Source organism: Hetaerina americana, unplaced genomic scaffold (assembly GCF_022747635.1).
Source record: "Hetaerina americana unplaced genomic scaffold, ioHetAmer1.1.p SCAF_5, whole genome shotgun sequence".
Lineage (NCBI taxonomy): Eukaryota > Metazoa > Arthropoda > Insecta > Odonata > Calopterygidae > Hetaerina > Hetaerina americana.
The window spans coordinates 59959312-59986573 of NW_027287095.1; the positions used below are offsets into that span (position 1 = coordinate 59959312).

At 36.6% G+C, this 27262-nt stretch overlaps 1 protein-coding gene across 1 annotated transcript; it reads right to left on the bottom strand.

The window, feature by feature from the left end:
- Positions 1-509: 509 nt before the first annotated feature.
- On the bottom strand, positions 510-25874 carry LOC139694079 (uncharacterized). Its single transcript, XM_071592504.1, has 6 exons — positions 25227-25874; positions 20843-20942; positions 17344-17903; positions 10152-10395; positions 8362-9252; positions 510-2637 (listed from the first exon to the last, which is right to left on the bottom strand). The coding sequence occupies exons 1-6, from the start codon at positions 25767-25769 to the stop codon at positions 2519-2521; spliced, it is 2457 nt and encodes an 818-aa protein (XP_071448605.1). The 5' UTR covers positions 25770-25874; the 3' UTR covers positions 510-2518.
- Between the last annotated feature and the right edge of the window lie 1388 nt (positions 25875-27262).

Sequence of the window (27262 nt, forward strand, 5' to 3'; positions counted from 1 at the left end):
CTACACTTCATTACAACAAATTAATTGTGATCAGAGTCCGCCTACGCTTCTGGGAAACTGTGAGTTGGTCACGCTGTTCCTAAATCAATGCCTTACCATATTATATTTAACTGATAACTTCAAGAACCTCCCAGCATATTCCATGTGTACCTATGCCACGTCAAGGTTTAAGTCCAAGGGGATGGCTTTTGATTAGATCTACATGAAAAAAGACAAGTATCTAATCATATTCATCAGCATTTTGCCAGTAGCTTACCTGTATAACTACATGATATTCTTAAGCAATTACACTGAAAATGAATGGTGTTAGATATCAATAGCTTTTACAGGAAAAAACCAAATGAAAGCCTGCAATGCAAACTTTTTAAATTTTCAAAAATTTCATTGCTTAAATGAAGGAATCAAAAATTGTGTTTTTATGAGTGGTTGCTCAAGATGATTTTCTCTTAAAAGTTTATTTTGCCTATTTTTTTTAATACATAGACTTAAAATTTTTAAAAGCACTCATGACAGCCCAATTTATAAATATAACTAACTCTCTCAAAGATCAACTGTATATACATTTTATTGATACAAGAAAATTTTGTTTTAATTTATGTACATTTATTACAGAGCTATAATAAAAGTCCATTTTATGGTGTAAAATTGAGTCAATCACAAAAATGTTTTCACGACCATAAAAGGTTTAAAAAGAATAAAAATTAAGATGCCAAGTCTTATTTCAAAACACACACAAACTCAAAAATAATGTATTGGTTGTATTAGTTGCCCAATTGATCATGAGGACTCAAAATCAATCCAAAAACAGAATTTATTCAATTTATTGCAATATTTAAATATCATTTCCAAAGTAAAATCATGATCTTCCAATTGGGGATAAGCTGTGTCTGCCACTGTATTAAAACAAACAGCCCACATTTAAGGCAAAGGCAATTGAAATTCAAGCTCAACGTGGTCCAGACAGGCAAGCCAAAATATTTGCCGCCACGATTTCATTGATACCGCTTATTACAATGACAGTCCAACCATTTGTATTTCCCCTGATTAACTACAGGCTCCACTAACGATTTACTTTATGACAAACAGCAAAATGGCTCTCATGAGACCAAACCCAAATTTCATTTCATATTATACATTTTTAAAAGTAAACGCCCAAATTCTAACAATCACAGAGTTGATAGACATGACTGTGGAATTTGACTACTTAAAATTTGTCCATTTGGCTGCATATACCACTGCATTTAAAAAACATCCTCATATCATTCCCAAACCTGACTTCCTTACGTAACACTTCAAAAAAATGCACTTGAGAATACTTCAGTAATAACTTAATTTCATACATTGCTGCATGTGCACAGCAAGCTTCAACAAAATATTTAACACATCACCTTCATGACTTTTAAGTACCTCAGGCATATTCAAACTATTTGCTTAAGAGTACAGATCATTAGATTACAAAACCAAACATGCAGCGCAAGAGTTATAGAATATTTAGAATAAAACAAGACAATCAGATTCTCATCACAGGCTTGGCAGTGTTGGGTGGGATTTGTGAAAAATGGCACACAAAGAATAAATCACCTAGCCAAACAATAAGAGAGTTGAATGAAAATAAGCTGATAAAATATACTCAGCTACACACACTCAAAACATGTCTAGCTGGCACTAAATTGTAGTGACAGAAACGTGATAAATGACAACTAAAATGAAATAATAAATCACAGTTATAGCATATATGGGAAAGGGCTCACTTATGAATGCTTGAAAATTGTTGTGCCATATTATTTTTGCAACTGGACCACTGAATGGGCATGCCCAGTCATCACCCATAAATAAAACAAACAGCTTCAACAATAACACAAACACGTCAGACTAAAAAAAAAAAAGAGGTTGCACTTGTCAAATCAAGTGCTGTTTTTTTGGCCTTTTCTTCACTGGACTTCACTATGAAAGGATAATGGTATGGGATGTGTCCAATAGTCCCACACAGCTCAAAGTTCACAAAACATACTTGGGAAAGCCTCAATGACTCAATTTGCATTTTCAATATTTTAATTTTTGGTAATTCATAGCACACAACATATGCTAGCCAGGCACCAAAATGCTACTCAGAAGCCTGACACAAATCGATGCAGAAAGGCCCTTGTTGAGCAACTGTGACTTAAAAACCATTGTCCAGTTTTAACCCCTATCCCCTGATTGGAAAGTCAGGAAAAATTCCTGCATGTCGACAGAGTTGCATGCACTGTCATGCAGGTCCAGTGCAATGACCATTTGGTAACCACTGGGTCAAATGAGCGAGTGAGGGGCAGGCACACGCAAGGGGTGGCCCATGCCAAATTGCCACATACGGGCTTGCAGAAGCCCGGACAACACGTGAGGAGGCACATCCCATGCTCATGTTCACGTTTCCGGACGAAAAATTGTTTCCTATGTGGTTCTTGGACCCATGCCGCCGTCCACTAGCCCTCTCCCGACAATCCGGGTGACGGTGTCGTGGAACAACGGTTATTCGAGGTCACTCATCGACCACTCCAGCATTGTCGCCACCACCTCCAGATGTTCCTCCTGCCCCACCTCCACTGACACCAGCAACTAAGGCAGCCTTCTGACGGGAATATTCCAACCTATAGCCTCCTGCAGAAGGAAAAAAAATAGGGTCATCATCACACCAAGTGACACATTACTATATCACAGATGGGAATATATTTATCGCATGTACGAGAAATCGTATATGTATTGCGTATTCTCATGTATTAGAGAAAGAGAAGGGCATCTCTTGTCACTTGAAAGCCAGATGAAAACATTAATGAGGACAAATGTACCTTAGGCAATGAATGGATGAAAACTATTCCCACATTTAAATCTGAAAAAAGTTATTTCAAAAGACTTTTCAGTTTCAAAAAACTATTCATGTCTTCATCATATGATACCAAAATCTATGACCCAAGGTGAATTTAACGGAATACAAGAGCTCAATTTATTCATAAAATAATAACAAAATAAATTGCTTCTATGATGGCCTGCCTACTACACAGTAAAACTATGAACTTTTGGGAAATCTTATGTTATGTCCTTTGATTCTCAAGGTTCAAACTAAGACTACTGACTCCAGATTTTTTATTTACCTGCATTCAGCATTAATGGTCTCCTCTAGTCTTTAATAAATGCAGAAGTTTACAAAAACACATTTACCACAAGTTGCCTGAAAACAATCCTTCAAAACAGATGGTCTGAACATAGACTTCTAAATAATGGAAGAAAGACTCTGGTCTTACTACTGCATGGGTGCAAGGGGGTTATTAGCTGAAAATATGCTAGGCGAACAGCATGAATTTAGTAGCAATTCATTTCATACAATATTTCCAGTAAAAAATTTCATATTGTGTAATTCTTTCCAAGAACTCAATAAGATTGAGAATGATTCATTAAATAGGTTCAATGCAAGCCTGTTGAGAAGGACTCAGCCAGATATTGAGGGATCTGGGTTCAAATCCTGGTCAAGGCAAATGATTTTTACACTCAAATTGTTGCACTGTAACTTATGGAGTGCCTGTATATAATCCATCCCTTGCACCCACATAAACGAAGAAGATATAGAACGTCTGCCTGTAATTCTTTCTGCTTGAGTAAATTTTCCTTCTTCCTTGAATATGACTTATTCTCTTAAATACCACAGTTTCCCACCAAAAGATCATTTGATGGAAGAGGTTGGAGCTCGCCTATTACTAAGCCCAACAACATGAGAACACATCAGGGTATGGGTGGCATCCTCTACCTGTGCAGCCTGTGGCTTCCCAGGAAGATCTGATACTAATGAAAAACACAGCTTGCGGGTGCCCAGAGGCATCCCAGGTCAAACCTAAGTCCTGTAAAATGAAGAAACCAAGAAAAACCATCCTTTTCAAATCTCTTCCATCAAGACAATGCATGGATCCACAACAGTGTAGTTTCCATTGCAAATATTATGGAATTAAAGTTAAAAATATTACAAAATCCACCCTATTCATTATATCTGTTCCCCTACTGGATATTTGTATTTCCAAAATGGAAAAAATGATTCTGCGGCAAACGATTCACACTGACTGAGGAGGTGGTCATCCTCAATAGATGCCTATTTTGAGGAGCTTTCTAAATCCTATTTTTTGGGTGGCTTAAAAAAGTTGGAGAAACGCTGGGAAAAGTGCATTGAGCTAAAGGGAGATTATGTTGAAAAATAAAAACATCTATCCAAAATAATTTGCTTTTCTATTTTGTCCTTAAGGACTTACCGAATGAACCTCGTATTATATCCAAAAATGTGAAACTATGAATGGTCTACCACCCAAGGGTCTGGATCCTTCAAGTGGCTTGACATACTACACCCACTTTTGTTGAGGAAAATATCACATTAAAGAAAATTCAATAATAATTAAAAACAAATTGTCAACAAAAATAAAAATGCTGGATTCATCAAAATCAATCTCTTGAAATCTAACATGTCTTCGGAACAGTGCTTGCTTTTTCACCTTCTGAGGTTTTCAATTTTCCTCACATAGGTCCTCCATGCTAGTCTTTCAGACTGTACTAATGCAACTCATCTGTAATTTCTAAGTACTGAATAATTTAACGAAATATACATTTTTAATAAGTACCATTATATAAAAAATTTAGAAGTTGTTGGCAAACTTCAGGTTAACTATAGAAGGTAGGAGCATAATCTATAAGAAAACTTGAGAGAGAAATAACAAGCCACGACATGAAGATAACAAAATATGTTCACATGTTATGGATGCATTATTGCTCAATTGCACAAAATTTGAACTGATTGTCCTCATACTTTCAATAATACTGCACATTAACACTATCATTCAAAGTCACTTTTTAAATTAATTAACTGCAACTTAGAAACCTCCCCATGGGCTGAATTAGTCGATAAGGGGGTCACCATGACATTTCTCTGCATCTATTTCTCTTTTGCCTTAAATAACTACTCTGCATACTTCCCTTATTTTGTCCTACAAGGTTTGCATGGAAAGCATAAGTAACAATTTTTTCCTGACATGTGCATGGAGTAGTGAACTCTGACCATCGGTTAAGTGCACCCATGATTGCAGATTGCATTTGTATTGATAAGATGACAGTGCACAACATTATCACTGAAAATTTGGCAATGTGAAAGATCTGCGCTAAACTCATCCCAAAGGTCTTGTTGGGCAACCAAGAGCAGAGTAAAGTGTCTGCTTGCGAAGACCTTCTGCAACAGCATTGAAATGATTCCCGAACCACCCCCTTACAGTCCCAACTTGGCACCAGGAGAGTATTTCATATTCCCATTAGTGAAATCGTCCCTCAAAGGACATCATCATGGGACCTTAAGTGCCGTCCAAGAAGCTTTCATCCATACCCTTAAGGACCTTCGGGAATCCACCCACCCGCCTTTAAGACACGGAAATACCGCTGTCAGAAGTGTGTCGACATGCAAGGGAAGCACTTTGAAAAATTTTCAGGCATTGTAGCAACATTTGAAATAAATCAATTTTTTCCAAAAAAGTTCCTGATACTTTTTATACAAACCATATATTCATAGAGTCACTCATGTCTCCTTTCCTGCATACCGAATTCACCATTCACTTCATTGAAAAATAAAATAATAGCTTACTAATGGAGCTAAATAGTTTCTTCTTTTAAATAATAGTAAAGGAGTTCATATTACCCAATTTTTCCAGCACTGATTCCTTGATGCTCAAGTGCCAAGTTTTGATTCATTTGAGAACTGAAGAAAAGTATATGCAGGTGCAGTTGTATTGGAGAGTTAGAACAATTAGCACCAGCTCATTTACATGTCCATAGGGTGGATGTTTAATTTTCACACATGATGCCACTTTCCCCAGAAGAACTCATTCATTGATTAAAAAACTGTTCGCTCATTCCTTAACTAAACAAAATGAAATTAATTCACATGTATTTCTATCAAAATTTCCAGGAGAAAATTTGAGTGACTTTGCTGAAGGAATCATGTTTTGGATAATCCACTTAAATAAAATCCATGCGAGGCACAAGAACTGATAAATAAATAATGATCATTTTTTTCTTTTTTTTAACCACATACCTTTAATCATCTGCAAATTTTGATCCTTCTCAAAGTAGTCCCAATCAGATGTATTATACTAGGTTCCACCTTTATCCAGCCTTCAAAAACATGCTGGATATGATTGTTGATAGGTTCTTCAAAATGACTGAAAAATTCCTTCACCATTTTTCCTACTGATGAAAAATGCTTTCCACAAAGATGTTTCCTCACATTAGGCAACAGGAAAAATTCGCATGGGGCTAGGTATATATGGAAAATGAGGACAATATGTTACATTGATTTTCGAAAGATATTCAATGACAAAATGTGTTACATCCAGCTATTCATTATCGTAGTGCAGCATTCATCCTGCTGTTTTGAAATGTGATCTTTTCCTGACTGATTTTATAGTTTACAATTGATTCCGTTTTAAAGTTGTGTGTACTGATACACTAATCCCTGAATATCAATCGAAATATATCACCATAACTTTCCCAGCAGAAACCAATACTTGACTTTATTTGGTATTAGTCATGCCAGAGATGTCCACACAAAACTTAACTTCCAGAAGAGCAGTGACTGAGGCTCTTTGAGTTGGCCTTCCTTTGAAATTGTCTACCCTCAATACACACTATAAAACAACTTATAATTGTGCTTTAGGGAAGAATACACTTCATAGCCTCCTGTAGCATTACACAGGCTGATGATTTGATCAGGAAAAAACAAAATTTCAATGCAGTGTATTAAACACTGCATAAACAAAATTTCAATGCAGTGTATTAAACACTGCATAAACAAAATTTCAATGCAGTGTATTAAACACTGCATTTCACCTCCATCATTGCCACAGGCAAACTGAACATGATTCAGCTTGCAATGGCTACTGCTGATGTAATACTGAAGCTGTCAGTTATTTAAAAATACAATTCCTATTTCTTGCTTCAACAGCATCTCTTTTATGGAGCAACATTCATGGTATACCCTCTCTGGATTCATATCTAACTTCTAGGCAACTCGTCACTTCATATCTACACAACTCAATAGAATCTGAGAACCTGCTCTCCATGATCTTTATAGACGACCAGTCAACTGGCCTCTTATTTATGATAAATTGGCCAAAAAATTAAAGTTATAATGCAAGCTGTCTATTTCCCTTTGCAATAAAATACAATTACATCTCAATGTTTTACCAATTTTCTGTTTTTTTTCGTTATATATGCCATCTATACTTACGTATGCACCTCAAAATCTGACTCAAACTGTAAAACTTAATGACATTTCAAAGATTTGTCTGAATTTAATTCATTAATTCAAGACCTCCTATCGGAGATCATATTTATCAAGTGAACTTCATCAGAACTCTGCATAGCTCGAATAAGTCCTTACTTAATGTTATGTAGCAGCACAAACTGGATTTAACATGAGTGTTTAATTCCATGGCCTAAATCTCTGCATCAACCATCATTATGGTCATAAGAGAAGCTTGCGCTACAAACTCAGCCATCCCAGTCCATAGCATAGCCATCAGTAGTGAAATCAAAACTTTATACCAAGATTTGGAAGCACTGTATAAAATATGAGATTATATTCATCATTCAGCACAAAAAACAGAAAACTTTATATTTTGTTATTAATAAAAATATTTTTCTAAATATAGCGTATACTATTTTCATAGTTTACCGGAATACCTTTGACTAATTTTTAAAAATTGATGCTTCTCAGTATAAATCTGAATCCCTATCTTTCCATATACCCTTAAAAGTCTACAATTTCTGCAGACTATTTACTTATAAATTAAAAGAAGCAAGAATAATTGCAAATATTATTTGCAAGTTAAAGAAATGAAGTGTTTTCCAGTTATTAGTCGATCCCCTCAAGACCATCTTTAGCAGGTCTTACTGTTTACACAAAAAAATTATGCATACGTATTATTCAATCTATTTGATTTTATGTAAAATATATATAGATAGGCATACTTCCATTTAGGTCTTTACTTGCTCTTATACTGAACTTGTGTTTTTCTTCTCATACTCAACTTGCTTTTTCTATGCTTTGGTATCATACCTTTCATGAGTATTTTCCAAAATTTCATGTTAAGAAGCCTGACCAATATTTTATACGAAGAACTTGTTCACAAATGCCAGACCTAAAAATATTAAATATTCCAACTACCTAAAGATTTTCAGCATGGAGCATTAGCCAACTAGTATGGTTACATTATGCCACACTGTGAAGATAGGTCAACTTACACTAGCAATGATGGGGGTAGAGAAATCATATTTCCAAAATAAATCAAATCCTTCACTTGCCTGGTCTAGTAATCTCTTCCATGGTGAGTTCACGGCACTCTCCACCACGATGTGTGCGCCCACCACAATTGTAGCAAGTGCTGCTCTTGCCTCGGGAAGTCAGCAGAACAGTGGGAATGTAAGGGGGGTACCCTGGTTGTGTGATGATTGCCTGACCTGAGTGGTCCATGACTGGCCCGGGACCACCCCCGACCCTTGGGTGGTGGCCCGTGTGGTACTGGGGTGGAGGAGGTGCCGTTGCGGCATACATAATCTCGGTTGGTGCCAGTCCATTGGGGGCAAAAGCAAATGATTGCCGAACCTGTGGGGGGGTCAGGTAACTCCCAGCACTTCCCATGGGAGCAGGGGGGGCGGGCCCACCACCACCCCCATTGCCCACCCCAGTACCACCAGATGTGGGAAGGTACCCAGTCGTGAAGGTCGTGGTGGAGAATCGGAGGGTGTGGGGGGGAGGGGGTGGGGCCATAAGGTGGGGTGGGGGCAGGTACGGCGGAGGCACCGATGGTGGAGAGTAAGGCACGCTGCTGGTTGGAGGCACGGGTGGCGGAGGCTGGGGACTCACCCCCGAGGAAGATGAAGACGACGAGGAGGAGAGGGAGGAGGAGGACGAGAAAGCGGACGAGGGCGAGGATGGGACGGGGGCCATGCTATGCTCGCCCCTCCCCCCGGCTGAGCTGCAGTTGGTCACGCCCCCGCCAAACGCTGCTCTCTGCATGGAGGGCCGGGCGTGGGGCAGGCACGGCTGGCGGGGGGGCATGCCAGTGGTGGGCGTCGCCCTGACCCACTGCATGGATTGCACGGTAACTTCATCATCAGGGGACACTTCCGGCCTCCCCTCCCCAACATGGGGTTGCTGTGCCAAGGGTCGGCCATCCATGAGATTACCACTCCCTGTATGGAAACAATGTCAAGGAATACAAATTCAAAGGAACTGTGGGAAATACTTCAAACAATAACTTTTAACAGAGTCATCCATTAATTCACATTACAATGTAGCAATTTCTAAGCATAAAAATCATTCCCGAGGATGCCTCGGTAGCTTAACTTGATAAAGCACCCCGCCAGACATCAAGGAATCCGGTCATTTGAATCCTGGTCAAGGCAAATAATTTTTGCACTTTGTTGCATTAAAGGGATACAGAGAAACCAAGTAATAATTCACAAAAGTGAATCACTCACTCACTGCCTTGTACGCGAACTTAGGAAATTAACAATGAAATGATAATTTGCCAAGAATTACAAAGATTCAAACTGATACCCCTGACTCCAGTCATATAATCATTAATATCAGAAGCTCACATCTTAATGCTCAAGTCAGCACATAGTCATAAATGTAATTAATTAACAAAGAATGAAGCTGGTTTTCAGGCGTATTTATAAACACTGATTACACCCACCTATGAAACACAACATTACCCTAAAATTTTTAAGAGAACCATTTAAGCATTTAGATTTCCTCTAACCCAAAATGTACCCATTTAATTATGAGGCAAAATGTGGAGACATCAGAAAAGAAAATATGCTAATTAACTGCTGGTCATTTTTAACTTTTAAGACAGTAATATTCTGAGACAACAAAAATCTTCTATTCCTTCTACAAGAGAAGTGAATAATCAAAGACATATATGCCTTACAGCAGAGCATGTGTGAGGTGACCTTTAAGTGCAGGAGCAGACATTATCTCATAAAACTTAAAATATAATAATTGCTAAAAGAGATAAAATAGCATGCATTTCATTGTTGCACGGTTGCCAGGTTACCCAAAGAGGGTGATAAAAGACAATGCTTACCTCCTTCCTCTAAAGGACACAGACGGCCTTTGGTCATAGGAGCTTCTTCCAACTGGGGTGTGGTTGGGGAGGAGTTATTCAAGTGCACTGCATCATTTCCTTTCGAAGCAGCATCACTCAAAGGCAAAGTTGGAGCCAGGACAGATGGCCCAAGGCAATTAGTGATATGCTGCACATCTGACTGATCAGCATTTTGCTGGCCTTCAGTTGCATCAGAATCTACTGTAGAAGATTCTTCTGGACCCTAAAATGGAAAATAAATAAGTTTTAAACAAACTGATTCAAAACACCACCCAACAGACCTTCATTCATGTAAATGAATCTAAAGATTTATATAATCTACAAAGACAACGGATTAAAATTGAGAAACAAATTAAACTACCTAAATCTGCAAGGAGTTATTGTAGCCATTGCTTCATTTGTTATCTGCCTTATCTCAAATTTTAAGCATGATAACTTCATAAATTAAGTTTACCTTATTTTATGCAACATTCAAAAGTTGTAAACACCCAATGCTAAAATGACAGAACCATGAATGTCGGTTTGGTAGGTAATTGTAGAGTTCACCCACTACTAAGCCCGACGGCGTGTGAAATTCACACATTAGGGTAGGGGGCCCAAGGCCTCTCCCTGTGCTGGTTATGGTTTCCCAGGAAGATCTGGTACCCAAAAAATCACATAGCTAGAGTGGAGCTGCAGGTGCCCATAGAGGCTTGCCCGGGAATCGAACCCAGACCCTCCAGTCATTAGTCCAACACTCTACCCCTCAACTACCATAACCCACAAAATGGCAGTGAAAGAGGAAGACTTCTTATGAAAAGAAAAGTACCCCTTGCACATCAAAGATTTAGATTCAGGTTATAACATTTCATTTATAATATGTGGATCATTACATGCAAAAATGTTGTTCGAATATTTATCCAATTGCTTACTTTTCTTGACAGATTTTCATAGAGTTTTAATCTAAAAAATGTACATAAGACAATAAGTATAAAAACTATATTTGTACACAAATGAATACTTTTTACTAGAATAAACAAGACTAATAATATTTACATGGGGAATTCTTATAGAATTACTCCACATTTATTATTATTACTTCACAGTACTCCAGTATATATTTTTACTCTGAACATGGTGAAGTTTTTATTCCTTCACAAGAGAGAACTACATTTATCAGACCAGATGAAATTAGATCCATATAAGAGGGTCATCCGGAAAGTAGTACCCGTTCGTGAAATAAAAAGACAAAAGTAAATATTAACAAACATAAAAAATTTTATTTGAAAGAGGATACTTTAAACTACTTCTCAACATAATCTCCAAGCAAATTAAGGCATTTGTCATAACGTGTGACAAGTTTCTGTATTCCTGCTGCATAGTCCTTCGCCGCCAGCTCATTGAGATACGCGAGGGACCCATCTTGCACAAATTTTTGCATAATGCAGATGGTGTTTAACAATTTCATGAACAATTGTTCGAGAAACATTGGGAAAATGCTCACAGATGTCATCAATTGTGACGCGCCGATCGTTCCTCACGAATTCGTCAACTGAGCTCACCAGTTGGTCTGTAATGACAGACGGTCTCTCCGAACGCTCATCGTCGTGTGTGTTCCCCCTCCCCATGTTGAAGTTGCGACACCACCGCCGAACAGACGACTCGTCCATTACATTGTCTCCATACACCTCCTTTAATTGGCGATGAATATCACATGGGCGAACGTTTCTTGCATTGAGGAATTTAATCACTGCCCTCACTTCACAACTGGCGGCGTTCTCAATTTTTTTAAACATTGTAAACAATCACAGAAACAACACAGGCAATGCTAGCGTCACGCAACTTGGCTCAGAGAAGGCAGACAAGCCACTGAAGCTATCTGACCTCGTCCAGCGGCTACTCGCGTCGTCAGCACTTCATGCGGCACGAACGGGTACTACTTTCCGGATGACCCTCGTATGAACATAATGTATGAAAAATATCAGGCATGTAAAACACAACATGACCGTCAATTTATTTTTCTTCAGCAGTCATAATCCATTAGAAAATGAAGGAAAGAGGATAAAAATTTGTGAAGTCTATAGTTAACGTTTACACTAAATTTACAAAAAAACTGTCTCCAAATCAGTCCAAGCAGTTCCCAGCAAGATCTCATTCTTGAGGAGATAAAGCAAGAGTAGAAGACTAACATGTTAATATTTGACACATTTGTAGAATTAAAATGCCCAATCTTTTACTTTAATCAACAGTTTTCAACAGCTACTTATTTATGTACAACATTAAAAGCACATAGTTTTTCATTTTGGTGAGACGTTTAGATTCAAAGGTACATCCAAATGTGATGTATTTGATCCATAAGACATGTAAATTGGTTCCTTTGTGTCTATTTAATTAATTAGAAATGGAGATCCTAGAAACCTGGCTTAGAAATATTTCTTAGGCTAAGTAGGTGAACAGTATGGAAAGATGAAATAAAAAATGTCTTTCTAACTGCAGTGCGAAGATCCATTTTCCAGCACACAAAAAATTAACAGAAACATTCATGTGTATGAATACCTGCAGGTTCCACTTCCTAGAACCCTGAAATTATATGATTATGTTGGATGAACATTAAAATCACCAAATAAATAAATAAAAACATCACATTAGGAAAGTAGGAAGACTGAGGCTTTGCTAGTTGAAAAGGCTGAAAATTTGGTGCACATAATGTACGAAGATAAGAACATTTCCCCACTTTGCTTATAAAAACATGGGTCTGTAATGGATACTTACCTGTATTATATTTAGAAAATTATAGTTTGATATTATAAGAGGAGTCAAAGGCTTAAGCCATACACTACTATCATTTGTCACGTGGTGAGAGTATCTACAGCCAAGCTCTAAAGATTTTTCCCTTTCTTAAAAGGGCTAAGTTGCACTTACTGTTCCTAAAACTCCTTTCATGTCTCTAACCATCCATTTGAAAGTTTTTATAATTTGTCGTAAACCTGGATATTTTATATTCATACAAAACAGTTTCTATATCCTATTAATAGGTTTTCCTCCAACCAGCTTAAAGAGAAAGAAAATTTAGTCCCAATCAAAGGTTTAAATCTGGCCTTCAACGACTATAAAACTGCTTTCTACACCAAAAATCAAGCTAAACATAACCAATTTTTGCAAAATAAAGACAATTAAAGTTACTAAAAGAACTTCATACTGTTATGAATAATATAAGAGGCCCATTGAAAAAGTATCTGATCTTGAATTTTGTCACAGTGGTGATGCTAGGGAAAGTACATGCTTTTAATTTTTTCTCTGCCTTTGAGTAAGCCAGTTGTTGCCTGCTGACCGCCGAGTAAAACACCATTACATGTGTTTGTTGCTTTTCAATTTCTCTCAAGATAATACTGTGACTTGAGCGAAGATACTGCATCAAATTTGGCCAAACACTTGTTGATGATTCTCAAAACAAAGCAATTCACAAGACTCAAAAGGTGTATGGGCATTATGTTATTGGGGTATCACAAATTAAGGAATGATTCAACCAATTCAAAAACGGCTGCACATAAGTGGAGAGTGGACAGCATTCTGGTAAACCACAAACCACTCAGCTGTGGTTGAGAGGGTGGAAGGCCTGGTAATGGGAGATCTTTGCTTTACCATATGAGATTTCCAAAGAGGTTGAGATAAGTAAAGATTCCACACGTGCAATTTTGCGTGCGAATTTGAAAATGTGTAGAGTGGCTGTAAAATTTTTGCCCAATTTGCCGTTGGTGGAACGGAAAAAACTCCTCCTTGAAGTTGCACAGGATTGGCTGGACACTACCAACACTGATCCTGAGTTTTTGAACACCATGATAATTGGAGATGAGTCACGAGTGTACCGATATGAACTGGAAACAAAAGCACAATAGACCCATTGGAAGCATCCTGAGCCCCCAAGGCCGAAAAAGGCATGACAGATGCGAAGAAAAACCAAGGTGATACTAAGTTTTCTTTATATCCAAAGAATTGTGCATCATGAATATGCACCAGATGGCCAAACATTGGCAAAAGAGTACTATCAACAAGCTCTCCACCATGATACATTGCAGCCTTCAGTCTAAACCTTTGGATTTCAAAAAACTGGTAGTTGCTTCATGACAAAGCTCCAGCTCATTCATCGCACCTGATCTAGAATTTTTTGGTAAAGCATGGCATTCCAGTCACACAGCAACCTACCTACTCTCCAGACATGGCCCCTCGCAACTTCAGGTTGTTTCTGAAATTGAAGACACAATTGAAAGTATCCCATTTGAGAGTAGGGAAGAGATAATGCAAAAGGCAATGGTGGAGTTGAACACCATTCCAAAAGAATCCTTTCATAAGTGTTTTTAGCATTAGAAGTACTGGTCTTCATCCACTCTTCAAAGCACTTCTTCATAATTAACTCAGTCTATCCATTTTCCCTTCATAATTTTTCTTAAGCCCAACATTTCCATCACTTCTAAACTTCTTTTCCCAGCTGCTCCAATGTATTGCCCAAGTACGATAACCATAAAAAGGTGAACTCCAAATACGAGTTTCATTGAACCAATTAATATATCAAGACTGGTATTAAAAGCCATCAGCGGTTGTCCATTTAGACAGAAATCAATATTCACCAGCCCTAATGTTGTATAATGAACAGAGGACAAAAAACAAATAGATAGGTCCCTATTTTAAATTTATTTACAAGATCATGGTTTCACTGCCAGCAGCATCATTAGGGTTCTATTGTTACCTTCACCATAAGATTTTTTCATTGTATTGCAGGTTCTACAAGTGACAATTTCTGAAGCCTGTTGTTAACAGAAAACAGTTGGAAGGGATAAGAAGAGTCAGATTGTGAATATGTGAATAAGACTGAGCTTTTTTAATGAATTAATATTATTAAAAGGCTCAAGAATGAGAAACCTCTTTTGAGTGAGAATTTCCTTATCTGTCCGAACTGATGAAGATGATTGGCATTGAACACTCACTGGGACGGGAGTTGAGGCTTAGCCAGTAACCCACATGGTTGGCTATTACAGCCACAGGAGGTTAGAGGAAGGCTCCACAACCTGCACCTCTTAAATGTGTGTTTCAGTGACACTAGCAACCCAAAACCCATCCCTCCCTCAAACATTTCAGAGGAGGATATGGTTGCCAAATCTTCCTTTTTACAGAGCAATCAGCAAGACCTATCATTTAAAATAATTTATTTCGTTTCATAGAATTATATTATTCAGGTACATCAACAACCAATTTCATTTGCATCAAAGTCATTAATATCATTGAAATTTGACAAGACATAATAGAAAAATTATGTCATTAAAAATGCATGATAAATTATTATTAATAACTTCTCAGTAAATTTCCTTACAGCAATATTATGCATCTGGAAGTAATAGGGAAATATGTTAAGTGAAATTATATCATTAGTCTTGTTATATCAAGAGCTCGATAATTTATTGAGCTGAAGGATTGTGAACACTCATTATATTTAGACAAAACTATGTCTGAAACTTAATGATTGCTTATTTTTGGAAATTTCCAGTTGATATTTTTGATCCGGGTGAACTGAATAAAACCAACTGAGCCTGGGTGAATTATCCTATGGCAATGGTTCTTAAAGTCTCCTTCTTCAGCCTATTTCATTTGATTAACACCAAAGATTTCTAATCCTGTTGTCCTCGTTTATGCCTTCAAAATTCTCAAACATACCCTATTCCTGGTCAATTTTTTCATGGAAGGTAGACTAGCATGCTAATAGCAGATATCAATTTATCTATATGTCTATGCTATATGAAAAATCTCCATAATTCAATATGGTTTACACATACATTAGAGAAAAAACACATTACAAAAAAATACTCCTGGAAACTTGAAAACTTAACTTTTCCATGTATTTTTTGAGCATGTTAAATTTATTTGATCTAGTGTTTTTATGAACCATTACGTCACTTGACAAAGGAAAGGAACTTGGTATAAAGATAGTCAAAGATGAAAATGATTCCAACAATATAAAAGCAGCAAAGGATACACGACACAAACTAGAATATAATACTTCAGAGATTGCAGACAGGGCAGATAAATGCAAAAACTTCTCCACGGGTGAGAATAATTTGCAACACATACCTTGCCAAAAATCCCCTACAGTAGAATGGAACAGAAAACAGTTCCTAACTGATGAACAATTCGAATGTAAGAAAAGCAGGAGCACAGGAGAATATAGTTCAGCAATTAGGCTATGAATGGGAAAGAGAATGGAAAAAGATCAGGGTATATTCAGTGCATGAGGATTTATAGAAAGTCTTAGAAAACTTAAGACTGGAACTGAAGGTCTCTCATTCTGGAATATCTTATATTAACAGGAGAGTAATTCACAGCCTGAAAAAAGCGCATATAGTGGTATTTAAAACTCAACCAAATAGAAGGATAGGCAATTATTTCCGAACACAATATTCTCTGACTTTCCCAGATTTTGCTGACTAAAAATCATGTTCTCCATACCTTTCCTCAATATGCGACAGAAAAGCACCATGAACTAAACACCATTATTACTGTATTCGGGTTTACAATTTCCGACATCAAGAGGTTAAAGGAGCCTATATTGAAGACTTTACTTATGATGTGTGTTCCAAATAATTGCACCACTATTAGGTTAACCATGGAAGGTTTTAAACTTCATAACGGCTCATTAAGCCAAAGCATAGGTCATAATAAATTAATTTAGTGGAAAAGTGCGACGTACTTTAAATTCTTCACCATTACTGATTAACCAGTATTGATTCATCATAAACTTTTCCAGCATATCATGTGGCAACCAGAAGGATAATGATCAAATTTGTTGAACAAATTTTGATAAAAACCAAACAAAATAAAATAATTTATATTTGCTACACCAACATCAATGTAATAGTCACTCATTGCTAATTAATGCAGCCCTGAAAAAAATTGAAAGTTGCTATATTTCCCCAGAATATTTATACCAACTAAGTTTCGGCGCATCAACAGTTTCATGGTAGATTTTTCAATCTTGAAAACGACTTGCTACTGAAAACGCAATCAGTCAAAAACAGCACAACCAAGCTGCACATCAATTTCATTTATCAACATGGCAACTACCTAGGGACAGATGACGAGCGAAGTGGGAGATTAGATGCGGGAGGGTAAAGGAGGGAGATGAGGATGAAGAGAAGGACCTCACCTCATCCGTGTCACCCAGTTGTGGCCCATAGCGAGGGATGTCCTTCATCTCTCGCTGCTCCAGCCCACCCCGTCCCCGCACTTGGTGCCTCCTTGGCGATGTCGCTGGCCGCCTTTGGCCATTTCCTCCACCCCTGTGGCCCCTGGACACCCTTGGGGCCATCTCCCCTTCGACTGACTCCCCTACCCCAGGGGATGACGACTGAGGTCTCCTCCGGTGCACCCGTGCAGACACGACAGTGGGGCTTGAGGTCGGAGGAGGGGGTGGAGTAGAGGGGTTGTTGCTCACAATCTGCGTGGCAGAGTCCTCCAGCGGGTGAGAGGAGTGGGTGGGTGACAGGGCAGGTGAAGGGACAGATCTGCAGTTGACACTGACTGGGAGCGGTGCATCTTCCAAGTGGAGCTGCCTCGTGTGCTGCAGTGGGTACGCACTTGGCCTCATGCAAGTGACAAATATTGGCTGTGGTGATGGGGTGGGTCCATTACGAGTCATGCTCGCATGAGAGCCATTGGCTGACTCATGAGATGAATTGCTTTGGTTGCAAATCTTGCGATCTGGTGCTAAATCGGAATGAACACGAGAAAAACAAATTTAATTTGTCTGCCTCATAATAATACACGAAGGTTTATGGAAAGTACAAATATATTTATAGGAATAAGCATTTTACCAACTCAAAACATATGATCCTTAAGAATCACTTCAAGAGTCCACTTAAAAGAGTATTACACTTGCTTATATAATGCCTACTTATTAGAAATTATGAAAAAATTTTAAAATGCATAAACTAACATAAACATCAATACCTGTAGAACAATCATCAATCCAGGTACTTTCCTATTCATAAAATTACAGCATATATATCATAAGTCAATATCACTACACTTCTGAGTTACCATTTCACAGTTAGTAAATAATGAGCGAAAAATAGCCAGCTACATTTACACCATGTCAATTAGTCAATTAGCCCATGCATGCCAGAGCTGTCATTCTTTAGATTATTACCACTGCAACAATTTCATAATATAATTTGATACATAGTATTTTGGAAAATGACAGCAATTAAATTCAACATAACAGCTTCCACTAAACAATTTTTAGATGGGAGACAATATACGGCACAACTTTCTATGCAAACCTTGTCATTACTCAACCAAATTCTCTCACATTTCTTTGATTTCAAATAAATAGTGCGCTGACAGCATGGTTTTCACATTTATTACTGATGCCTGCTTGAATAGCATGTATGATCAGGAAATCAGCATATTTAACTCAAAAAACTAATTAACACTAAACTTTATAAAATTCAACGACAGGGAACTTTATCAAATTTAACTACTTCAAGACCATATGAAACTGAAATCTTCATTGTAATTATTCCAAGAATCATTTGAAAATTGTAACTACATTTGCATATTTCTTTTGTTGGTATTCCCACTCATTTCCAAATCATAGATTCAATTTCCTTCATGTTTTTCAAGCCATCATGAACAATAGTACTAATTATACATTACAGAAACTTCAACATGGCAGTCCCTAACCAGTGACAAAGCAATGCTTTTGAATAGGAGATGGCATTTAAAATTATAGAGTACTGTAATAGAACAAATATTATAAAAAATATTTTCCCTCTTCACTATGATCACATGATTAAAATTTACAATGGATTAGGGAAGAATATTAGAGACAGCCATGACTGCAGAATGTCATAGGATGTCCATGCGGTATCAGAAAATAGAAGACCAACTAATAGAATAGTCTACAATCACCACACTGCAGAAAAATAGTCTAGATACTCAAAACCACAGTTTACGAACTAATGGTGAGCAAATGCTATTAAATTTACCTTGCAATATTTAAACCAGGGCAATGTGATATTATTATTAGTTATTCTACTGTTTAAGGTAGATTTTGGACTGAACAATGGTACATTACTTTGCCTTTCCTAGCAAAATGCATACATCCTTCAATTCCACATACTCCTTTGTTTATTTCATTCTATCCAACATGCCTATCCTTTTCCTATCCCTATGTTGTGTGAAAAACATCCTCCCCTCTATCAGTCTGCAAATTTCCATTGACAATGAAAATGCTCTGCATCAACCTTTCCTGTCTCCTTTGGATTTCTGCCAACAAACCCCTCTCCTCCCCTACAACATCTACCATTTCTACATTTGTTTTTCTTTCTATCCATTTCACCCTTCTAATTTTTCAAAAGCTTCCAATCTATACTTATAACCTTGCTTCAACTTCTTACTTAGGGAAGGATCTTCCACCTTTCTGAACAGCACACCTCCTCCTTCATTTGGTAACTTTTCCAAAGCCTTGCACTTCAGTCCTACAATGCTCTCCTTTTACCCTGCTAACAGCCCACATCAGTTTATTATGAGAGTTGTCCAGAAAGTAACTCACACTTGGTGGAACGAAGGTAGCAGTGGGGGGGAGCCGAATGTTTGCTGTATTTATACCGGGACAGTGCACATCGAGCTGCAGTGTTTGGAAGGCTGCGACATTTGCCATTTGTTTACAGTAGTGAGTCAAAATGAAAAATACAATTGGAAATTCTATCAAATGTAAAATCCATTTTGTGATAAGGTTTTTACAGATGATAAACTTCATAACTGCTGACATTCATCAGGAAATTTGACCTGTGCACCAACTATTCATTCGATACCATAGTACATTCAATGATATTAAATTCATTCCATTTTATGATTAAGAAATTCCTCATTTCAATGAACCTAAAAATTTATCTTCAGGGAGGAAATTAAATGTTTGCATGTCTTCTCTGGAGTTGCTTTATGACTGTAAATTGAAGCTTAAAAAATTGGCATAAATTAAGACTGGTGTCATAAATTACCCTGCCGCACACCCCTTTCCGGTGTTTACCGGCTATAATAAACAGAGTAATATGTTTTATGTTTCCCACCATTGTGATAACTAATATGGTAAGCACTGCATTTCATTATTTCAATTCTTTCTATCATTTTCCTGGGTAAGCTGCCATAAATCTTTACAGCAGATTAAAGGGTGTATTTAAAGATAAGTCAGAATTATTAGTTTATTCATAAAAAACCATTTTCACATATACAAGTTCAAATTAACTACTTTTGCCATTGTATGATGTTTCCTGAAGCAAGAACTCCAAAATGTTTGCAGTTAAATAGAAGTTCCAGGATTTCAAGTATGCAGTTAAATACTATATCCTAATGTACTTAGTTAAAACTATTTAGTTCTTTATTCTGTCAGTAACTAGAGACTTTTCGTGACATGGTACTTTTTGTAATTGTAAGATATGGGTAAGCATACACATTTTATTACAAGCTATATTTTTTTTCAAAAATTTACCATTTCATGAATTTACTCAACTTACATAAATTTCACCGAAACGTCTAGAACAAAACCAATCCAGTGCTTAATAATTCGTTACTTCTGCAAAGAATCTCTGATGAAGTTCAATCAATATGTCACATACATGCTGCATATATTCAAGGCCACTCACCACATGCAACAGGAATAGCAGCAATAGGGGTAACATAAGGCCGGACGTATGCATTCTGGTTGGCACCACATGTTAAGAGGGCAGGATCCATTTCTCCCACCTTAAATTGGGGAAATGATTAAAAAGCAATCAATAACCTTGATGAGAGTTTAATGAAATATAACCAAAAAATTATGCTGATTTCTCCCAAATTATGTGCATTGAAATCTAAAAAACAAAACCAAATAATCCACCCTCATACAAATATGTTATGTAAAAACACACGACCGTTTCACTATTCTCTAAATTCACATCAAACACAAGTCTTAAAGATAGGTGTACATCACATTTAAAAAAAATGGAGGTGACCATATAAATAAATCATATTCATTATGCAAGAAATGGTATGGAGAAGAATTAAATAGAAGAAGAGATTAGAAACCGATTGCGTTCCAAAAATATTCTAAATTCATTATTTATTTAGTAACCATAAAAAAGAATAAGGGATCTGTTCAAATACTGCTTTCCTCATAAATACATAATTTCCTTGATAGAGATATAACATGGTGAATGATGGCTTATAAAAGAGATAGGATTTGGATACAATGTGGAATCTTAAATGAGGCATGGATCAATTCCATAACTTAAATTTGCTTGAAAACAAAAAAATTCACAAAGACTAAGAATTAAACCTGGAATAAATGTAAATACAGAGAAATGGTAATGCACGTACTCTCCACAGCAAATTTTACTATCCCTAATTAGGCACTATGATTAATGGCCTCATCATGCAGGTACCACGGTATTCACATTTACCTAATTAGGATGCCTCCCACATAGACCCCATGGCATATGTCTCAAAAATGGATGCTTTTTTGTTGATTACATTAGTAGATATCCAGGGATTGTCAAACCACCTTGCATTAATGTTGGAGTACACATAAGATATAAGTTTAGGGAAGGAGTGTCACAACCACCGCTTCCCACAAGATTCCCTTTCTCTGCAACATGCCATATGTACTTGACCTTATCTGGGTATCTCAAGATATTTTGGGTTGGAAAACTAATAAACTGACAAGGTTATACACATAATTATCCTGTTCATTAAAAAGAAATCTTAAAAACCACACAGAGGATAATGAATAACAAGGTTAATATAATGGGTGTGCCTGATGCACGCCCCAGAACTAATATAACTCCAGTGATGAGGGTATATATTAGAATAATGTCAAGCCTATAAACTCTAGTATGGTGTAGAAGAACATTGTACAGAATTACAAAAGCAATATTTTGGAAAATGCCAGTAAAAACATTAGAAGGCAATGCACTGACAAAAATATTATTAAAAACTAAGGAACAAATGACAAGTGCCCTCTAGCCATAACTGAAAAAATTAATTAGGAAAAATTTTGAAATTGAGCACTCATTTGCTCGGGTAAAAAAACTTTGCTTTTATGGACAGAAATTTGAGTATATATTTGAATATAAATAAATGAAAGGACTAACTTTGTAGTTCCACACGAAAACGATTTATTCACACGACCCGGGTTTCGAAGTAAAACTTCATCATCAGGAGAGCTCTCTACATTTGCAGCCCTTCTTATATATACAGCCAGGGCGGGCGGATAACAAAGTTAGTCCTTTCATTTATTTATAATAAATCGGTTACATAAAGTTACGCCAGAAACCATTAATTATATATATTTGAAGATTTTGAGGTGTAGTGTAGGTATGGAGAAGTATTGAGAAAAGAAAAGCTGGCGAGTGAGAAAGGTAAATTGTTTTCACATGGCAGGGTGTGGGAAGGAGCTAAGGAGCATTTGGAAGCAGTAGAAAATGGGGATGAAGGTGACTACTTTTTCTGTTTTCAACTATATTAATATGATTTCCATCCTACATATTATATAATTCACATAATTCCACCACATAATTGACATGTCACTGTGTCATGTCAATTGACATTTCACAATGAAATCAAAATTTTAAAATGCATGAAAATAGGCAACGGCAAAATACTCAACATGGCAGCAAAAACAGATTCCATTTTCAACTGTCAAAAAAGGGAAATCCATCTCCAACATAAAATTAATTTATAATGATAGCTTGCAATTTTGTTTGTCAAAATATTACCGATTAACGGTCAGAAGAATATGATTTATCCAAGGCACCTCCAAACAATAGATTTAAGGACACATTGGTTTGCCAGAAATATTTACAAGTCATCAATGTAAAAATTCAAAATTTATGAAAAAAATTAGTGAAAATAGAGATCCATTGAAATCTTTACTTCATGGAATTCCATTTAAAAAATCAATATATAAATATATATAAACCATTAACACAGTAATCAACCTGAAGGTCAGTTTGGTACTTGATGGTAGAGTTCACCCAGTACTAAGCCCTATACGGCGTGTGAAATTCACACATCAGGATTGGGGGGCCAGTTCCTTTCCCTGTGCCGGTTATGGTTTCCCAGGAAGATCTGGTACCCGAAAAATCACATAGCTTGGGTGGAGCTGCAGGTGTCTGAGAGGCTTGCTTGGGAACTGAACCCAGTCAGTAGTCCAACGGTCTACCCCTGGACTACCGCGACCCACAAACTATATAAATATATATACACACACACGTGTATATCCATCCATATTATATTCATTTTAGTATTATAAATCATTAAAAAGTGACTTGATTAGGATACTCTCGTGCCAAAGCATGTATCAATTAAATACATTTATATTTTACAATATTACTTCACCCTTTATAAATATTTTTAGCTTCATATTGAATTAAAAACTACAATCCTACTTCACAAATAGACACAACAGATGGTAAAATATAAATCCAAATCGTATATAACCTCATGGTATCAGATGGATTATGTCTTTTCGAGTGTTACTGGTAAATTTGCTTTAAATGGCTTAAGAATGAAGCAACTGAGGTCTCTTTCATGATACTTAGTAAAAAAGGAGTAAATATTATGTATCAACGAAAAAACTAACAGACGAATTTCCTGCTACAACCCAAAACTGTTCTTATTCATTCTTAAATGACACACTATTTTTCTGACATAGAACTACTTCTATGTCAGAAAAGTACTTCAACATGATACATAGGTTTGGCCTGGAAATAATTACCGATGCTTCAGTCTTAGAAATGATCTCCAAATGGGAATGTACAATACTAATACTAAATCACGATTAATGAAGAATTTTCAATTCCATTTGTCAAATGGCTCAAAACTGTATGCATTTCTTCAAAGTATTTTCATGCAATTACAAGAGAATTATTTTGGCAATGAGTAAGGAGTTCTATTCAAAACATGAATTTTATATTTTTCTTCTCAAGCTATTAAAAGATTTCTCTCTTTTCATGAATGAGAGGGGGGAAAGGAAGTGAACACATTTCAGTTAAAGAGCAACTTGCCAAGTGTGAACTAATCTACATACTGCAGGGTGTATGGCATATAATAATGAAAATTTGGGGATATTAACACAGCTTCACATAGAAAAATGTCACTTACTTTTTAATGTTTGTGGTTAAGTAAACTAGTTTCACGCGCCCAATTAAAATCAAGTAATGATCTAATTCACATAGTGTCAGAGAAATTTCCATTATTTGTACACTCTGATTTATCAAATATTCTTTGATTTTATGATATTATAATATTGGCTATCGTCGTAACCAAGGTCATGTAATCAACATTTTGACCGCTTTATCTTTTAGTTGTCCTCATCTAATAACATAAAAATTATCTACTCACCAAAATTAATGTTTTCTCTAAAACTTACGTGTGAAAATGGTGCACCTACCGTGATATAATATCGCATACATTTATGATATTGGAACAAAAAGCCATCATCATTGAATACTTTTTACGTTAAGGCGTCATTAATTCATCAGAGAAGAAAGAAGATTCGGACACAGCAAGTGAAATTTACAGCAGCAACAATTAAAAGTAAATTTAGTCAGAAAATCTATGCAATGACTGGAAAAATTTTACTGCTTATAAAATTTACGTGAAATACTTTTATCTCACGAAATAAATCACGGGTGTTTACTTAAGCTACAACGTAAAACTTATCGAATTTGACGATTTTGAAAGAATGCAATATTCCAATTTTGCACATAAAATCAAGTATTTCGGGCTATGAATGGCAATATTTGCTTCACAAACTATGCATCCGTGATAGTACCATAATTATTTCAATATAAAATCTTGATACGGACTATGTACAACAGCCGAATTCTCGGGTGCTTCTGAGCACGTTAAAGTATCCGACCTACGTAGCCTAAATACTGCTCTTTTTGCTTAAAACAAATTTACACTATAATTAATGGAGGACAACTTTAAAAATTCAATACTATTAAATTGTTTATTCGCACAACATTAGTTTATAAAGTAACTTACCTGTATAGGAGACTTCACGTAAATAACAACATTATTCGCCAAGCACAGTTTATTTTCTTCCTCTTGAAGCTTTAGAAGTATATTTTCAAAAATTGTTTTTTGTTCGTAGGTAAAAGCAGGATGATTTAAAGCCATTGTGTAAAGCAACAGTAATTCATCCAGAGGAGGATCATCTAAATCAGATTCGGGTATCGAACCACTCATGGTGTTAATTTCACTATAGTCAAAGTTTGAAAGTATCCTATACAATTCATTAGAACACCCATGGTTAGAAGAATGTAGTAAAGACAAAAATATTGCTACACTGCGTCGTGTCCGTTTATCAGAAACACTTCGGAGCTCAGATAATTCAGTTATATTATTCGCACGATTCTCGGCCTCCCTAAGGTCATGAAAGTCTCGTTTACCGAGTTCCTCCACACATGTGCCTAGAAACCTTAACTCAAAAGGAAGGCACATATTCAATAAACTACACATTAAATCAATACGTTTGTAACTAGATGACTCCTTAAACCACGTCACAACGTCTTCTTTACACACCATTTCCAGTAAACATCGATACTAGTTATTCATTACATCTAAAAAAATTGGGAGAAGAATGCAGCATAAACAGAATTGAAACAAGATATCGTCCAACATCCCCATTTAGCATCCCGCTTGGTGATAACCGAGATAACATATTATCGATAGATGTGGCGGAAGTTTGCAATTATTGAAGAGTCGATTAATTCGATATATACTATCGACTGCTTTCTTGCTGGTCAGATCGATAGCCGTCTACAAATACGTTTGGGAAGTTCAAAACCTGAAATTGACTTGCCGTGTAATTAGTCGCTTAAGACTACATGGCTACCTTTTCCGTTATGCCAAATATTTTTCGTAAATAATCCCCTTCTTTATTCTTCACATTCCGCCATGGAAATCTTCCGCATTTCCCTTCCCCAATGTACCTAAATTCCCCAAGAAAAGTGTGCTGAGTAATTAGGAGGGAATTCCATAAGAGTAAGCTTTATTTGAATAGAAATTGAAAATAAGTTTATCATCAGTGTTACTCGGTAAATATATACATTAAAGGATAAGTTATATTCCACATATTATTTTATGAAAATATATATACTAAGGGTCGCGGTAGTCCAGTGGGTAGAGCGTTGGACTGCTGACCAGAGGGTCCCAGATTCGATTCCCGGGCAAGGCACTCTGGGCACCTTCAGCTCTACCCAAGCTAAAGTGATTTTTCGGGTACCAGGTCTTCCTGGGAAACCATAACCGGCACAGGGAAAGGAACTGCCCCCCTACCCTGATGTGTGAATATTCACACGCCGTATAGGGCTTGGTACTGGGTGAACTCTACCATCACCTACTAAACCGACCTTCGGGTTGATTACTGTGTTTATGGTTTTTTTATATTATACTAGTAAAACATTTTAGAAAAATAATTCAAGTTAAATATTTACCTCCTGGTTGAATCTGAAGATTTTCCAGGCACATAAATTGCACAATTTTATTACACCTCGATCGTTCTGCTAGCTTTCTATCTGGTTATTCCGATTTCAGAGTAGAGGTTAGTAATTCTTTCTTTTGCATACAACAGTGGTAGCTATACTATCAAGGTTATAATACAGGGTGCGGCAACATGAATTCCTTTTTTAAAGGGGTTTTGATTTTACACTATGGTAGCTTTTCTATAAAATAGTTTTTCTGCGGCCCAAAACCATTTTCGTAACCAGTGTTGTAATAGTGGCTAAAATCGATCTTTAATTTCGACAGCATTGACATATATTCTTTTAGAAATCAATGGATTGAAGACATCCAACTCTAGTTCAAAAGTAGTAAAATGGTCACATTCGTGGAGCAAAATTTCAGAAATAATAACATATGGATTTCGACCAATACTTTTCACGGCATTGCAACAATGACTATGGCGCCTGTGGTTGGAAAATATATTTACTGGATGCCAGCGTTTTCATATAACATCAATCACTAGTTCATTAGTAATTTAGGTTACGTACGAGTGAGAGTAGAGAATATTAGCCCAT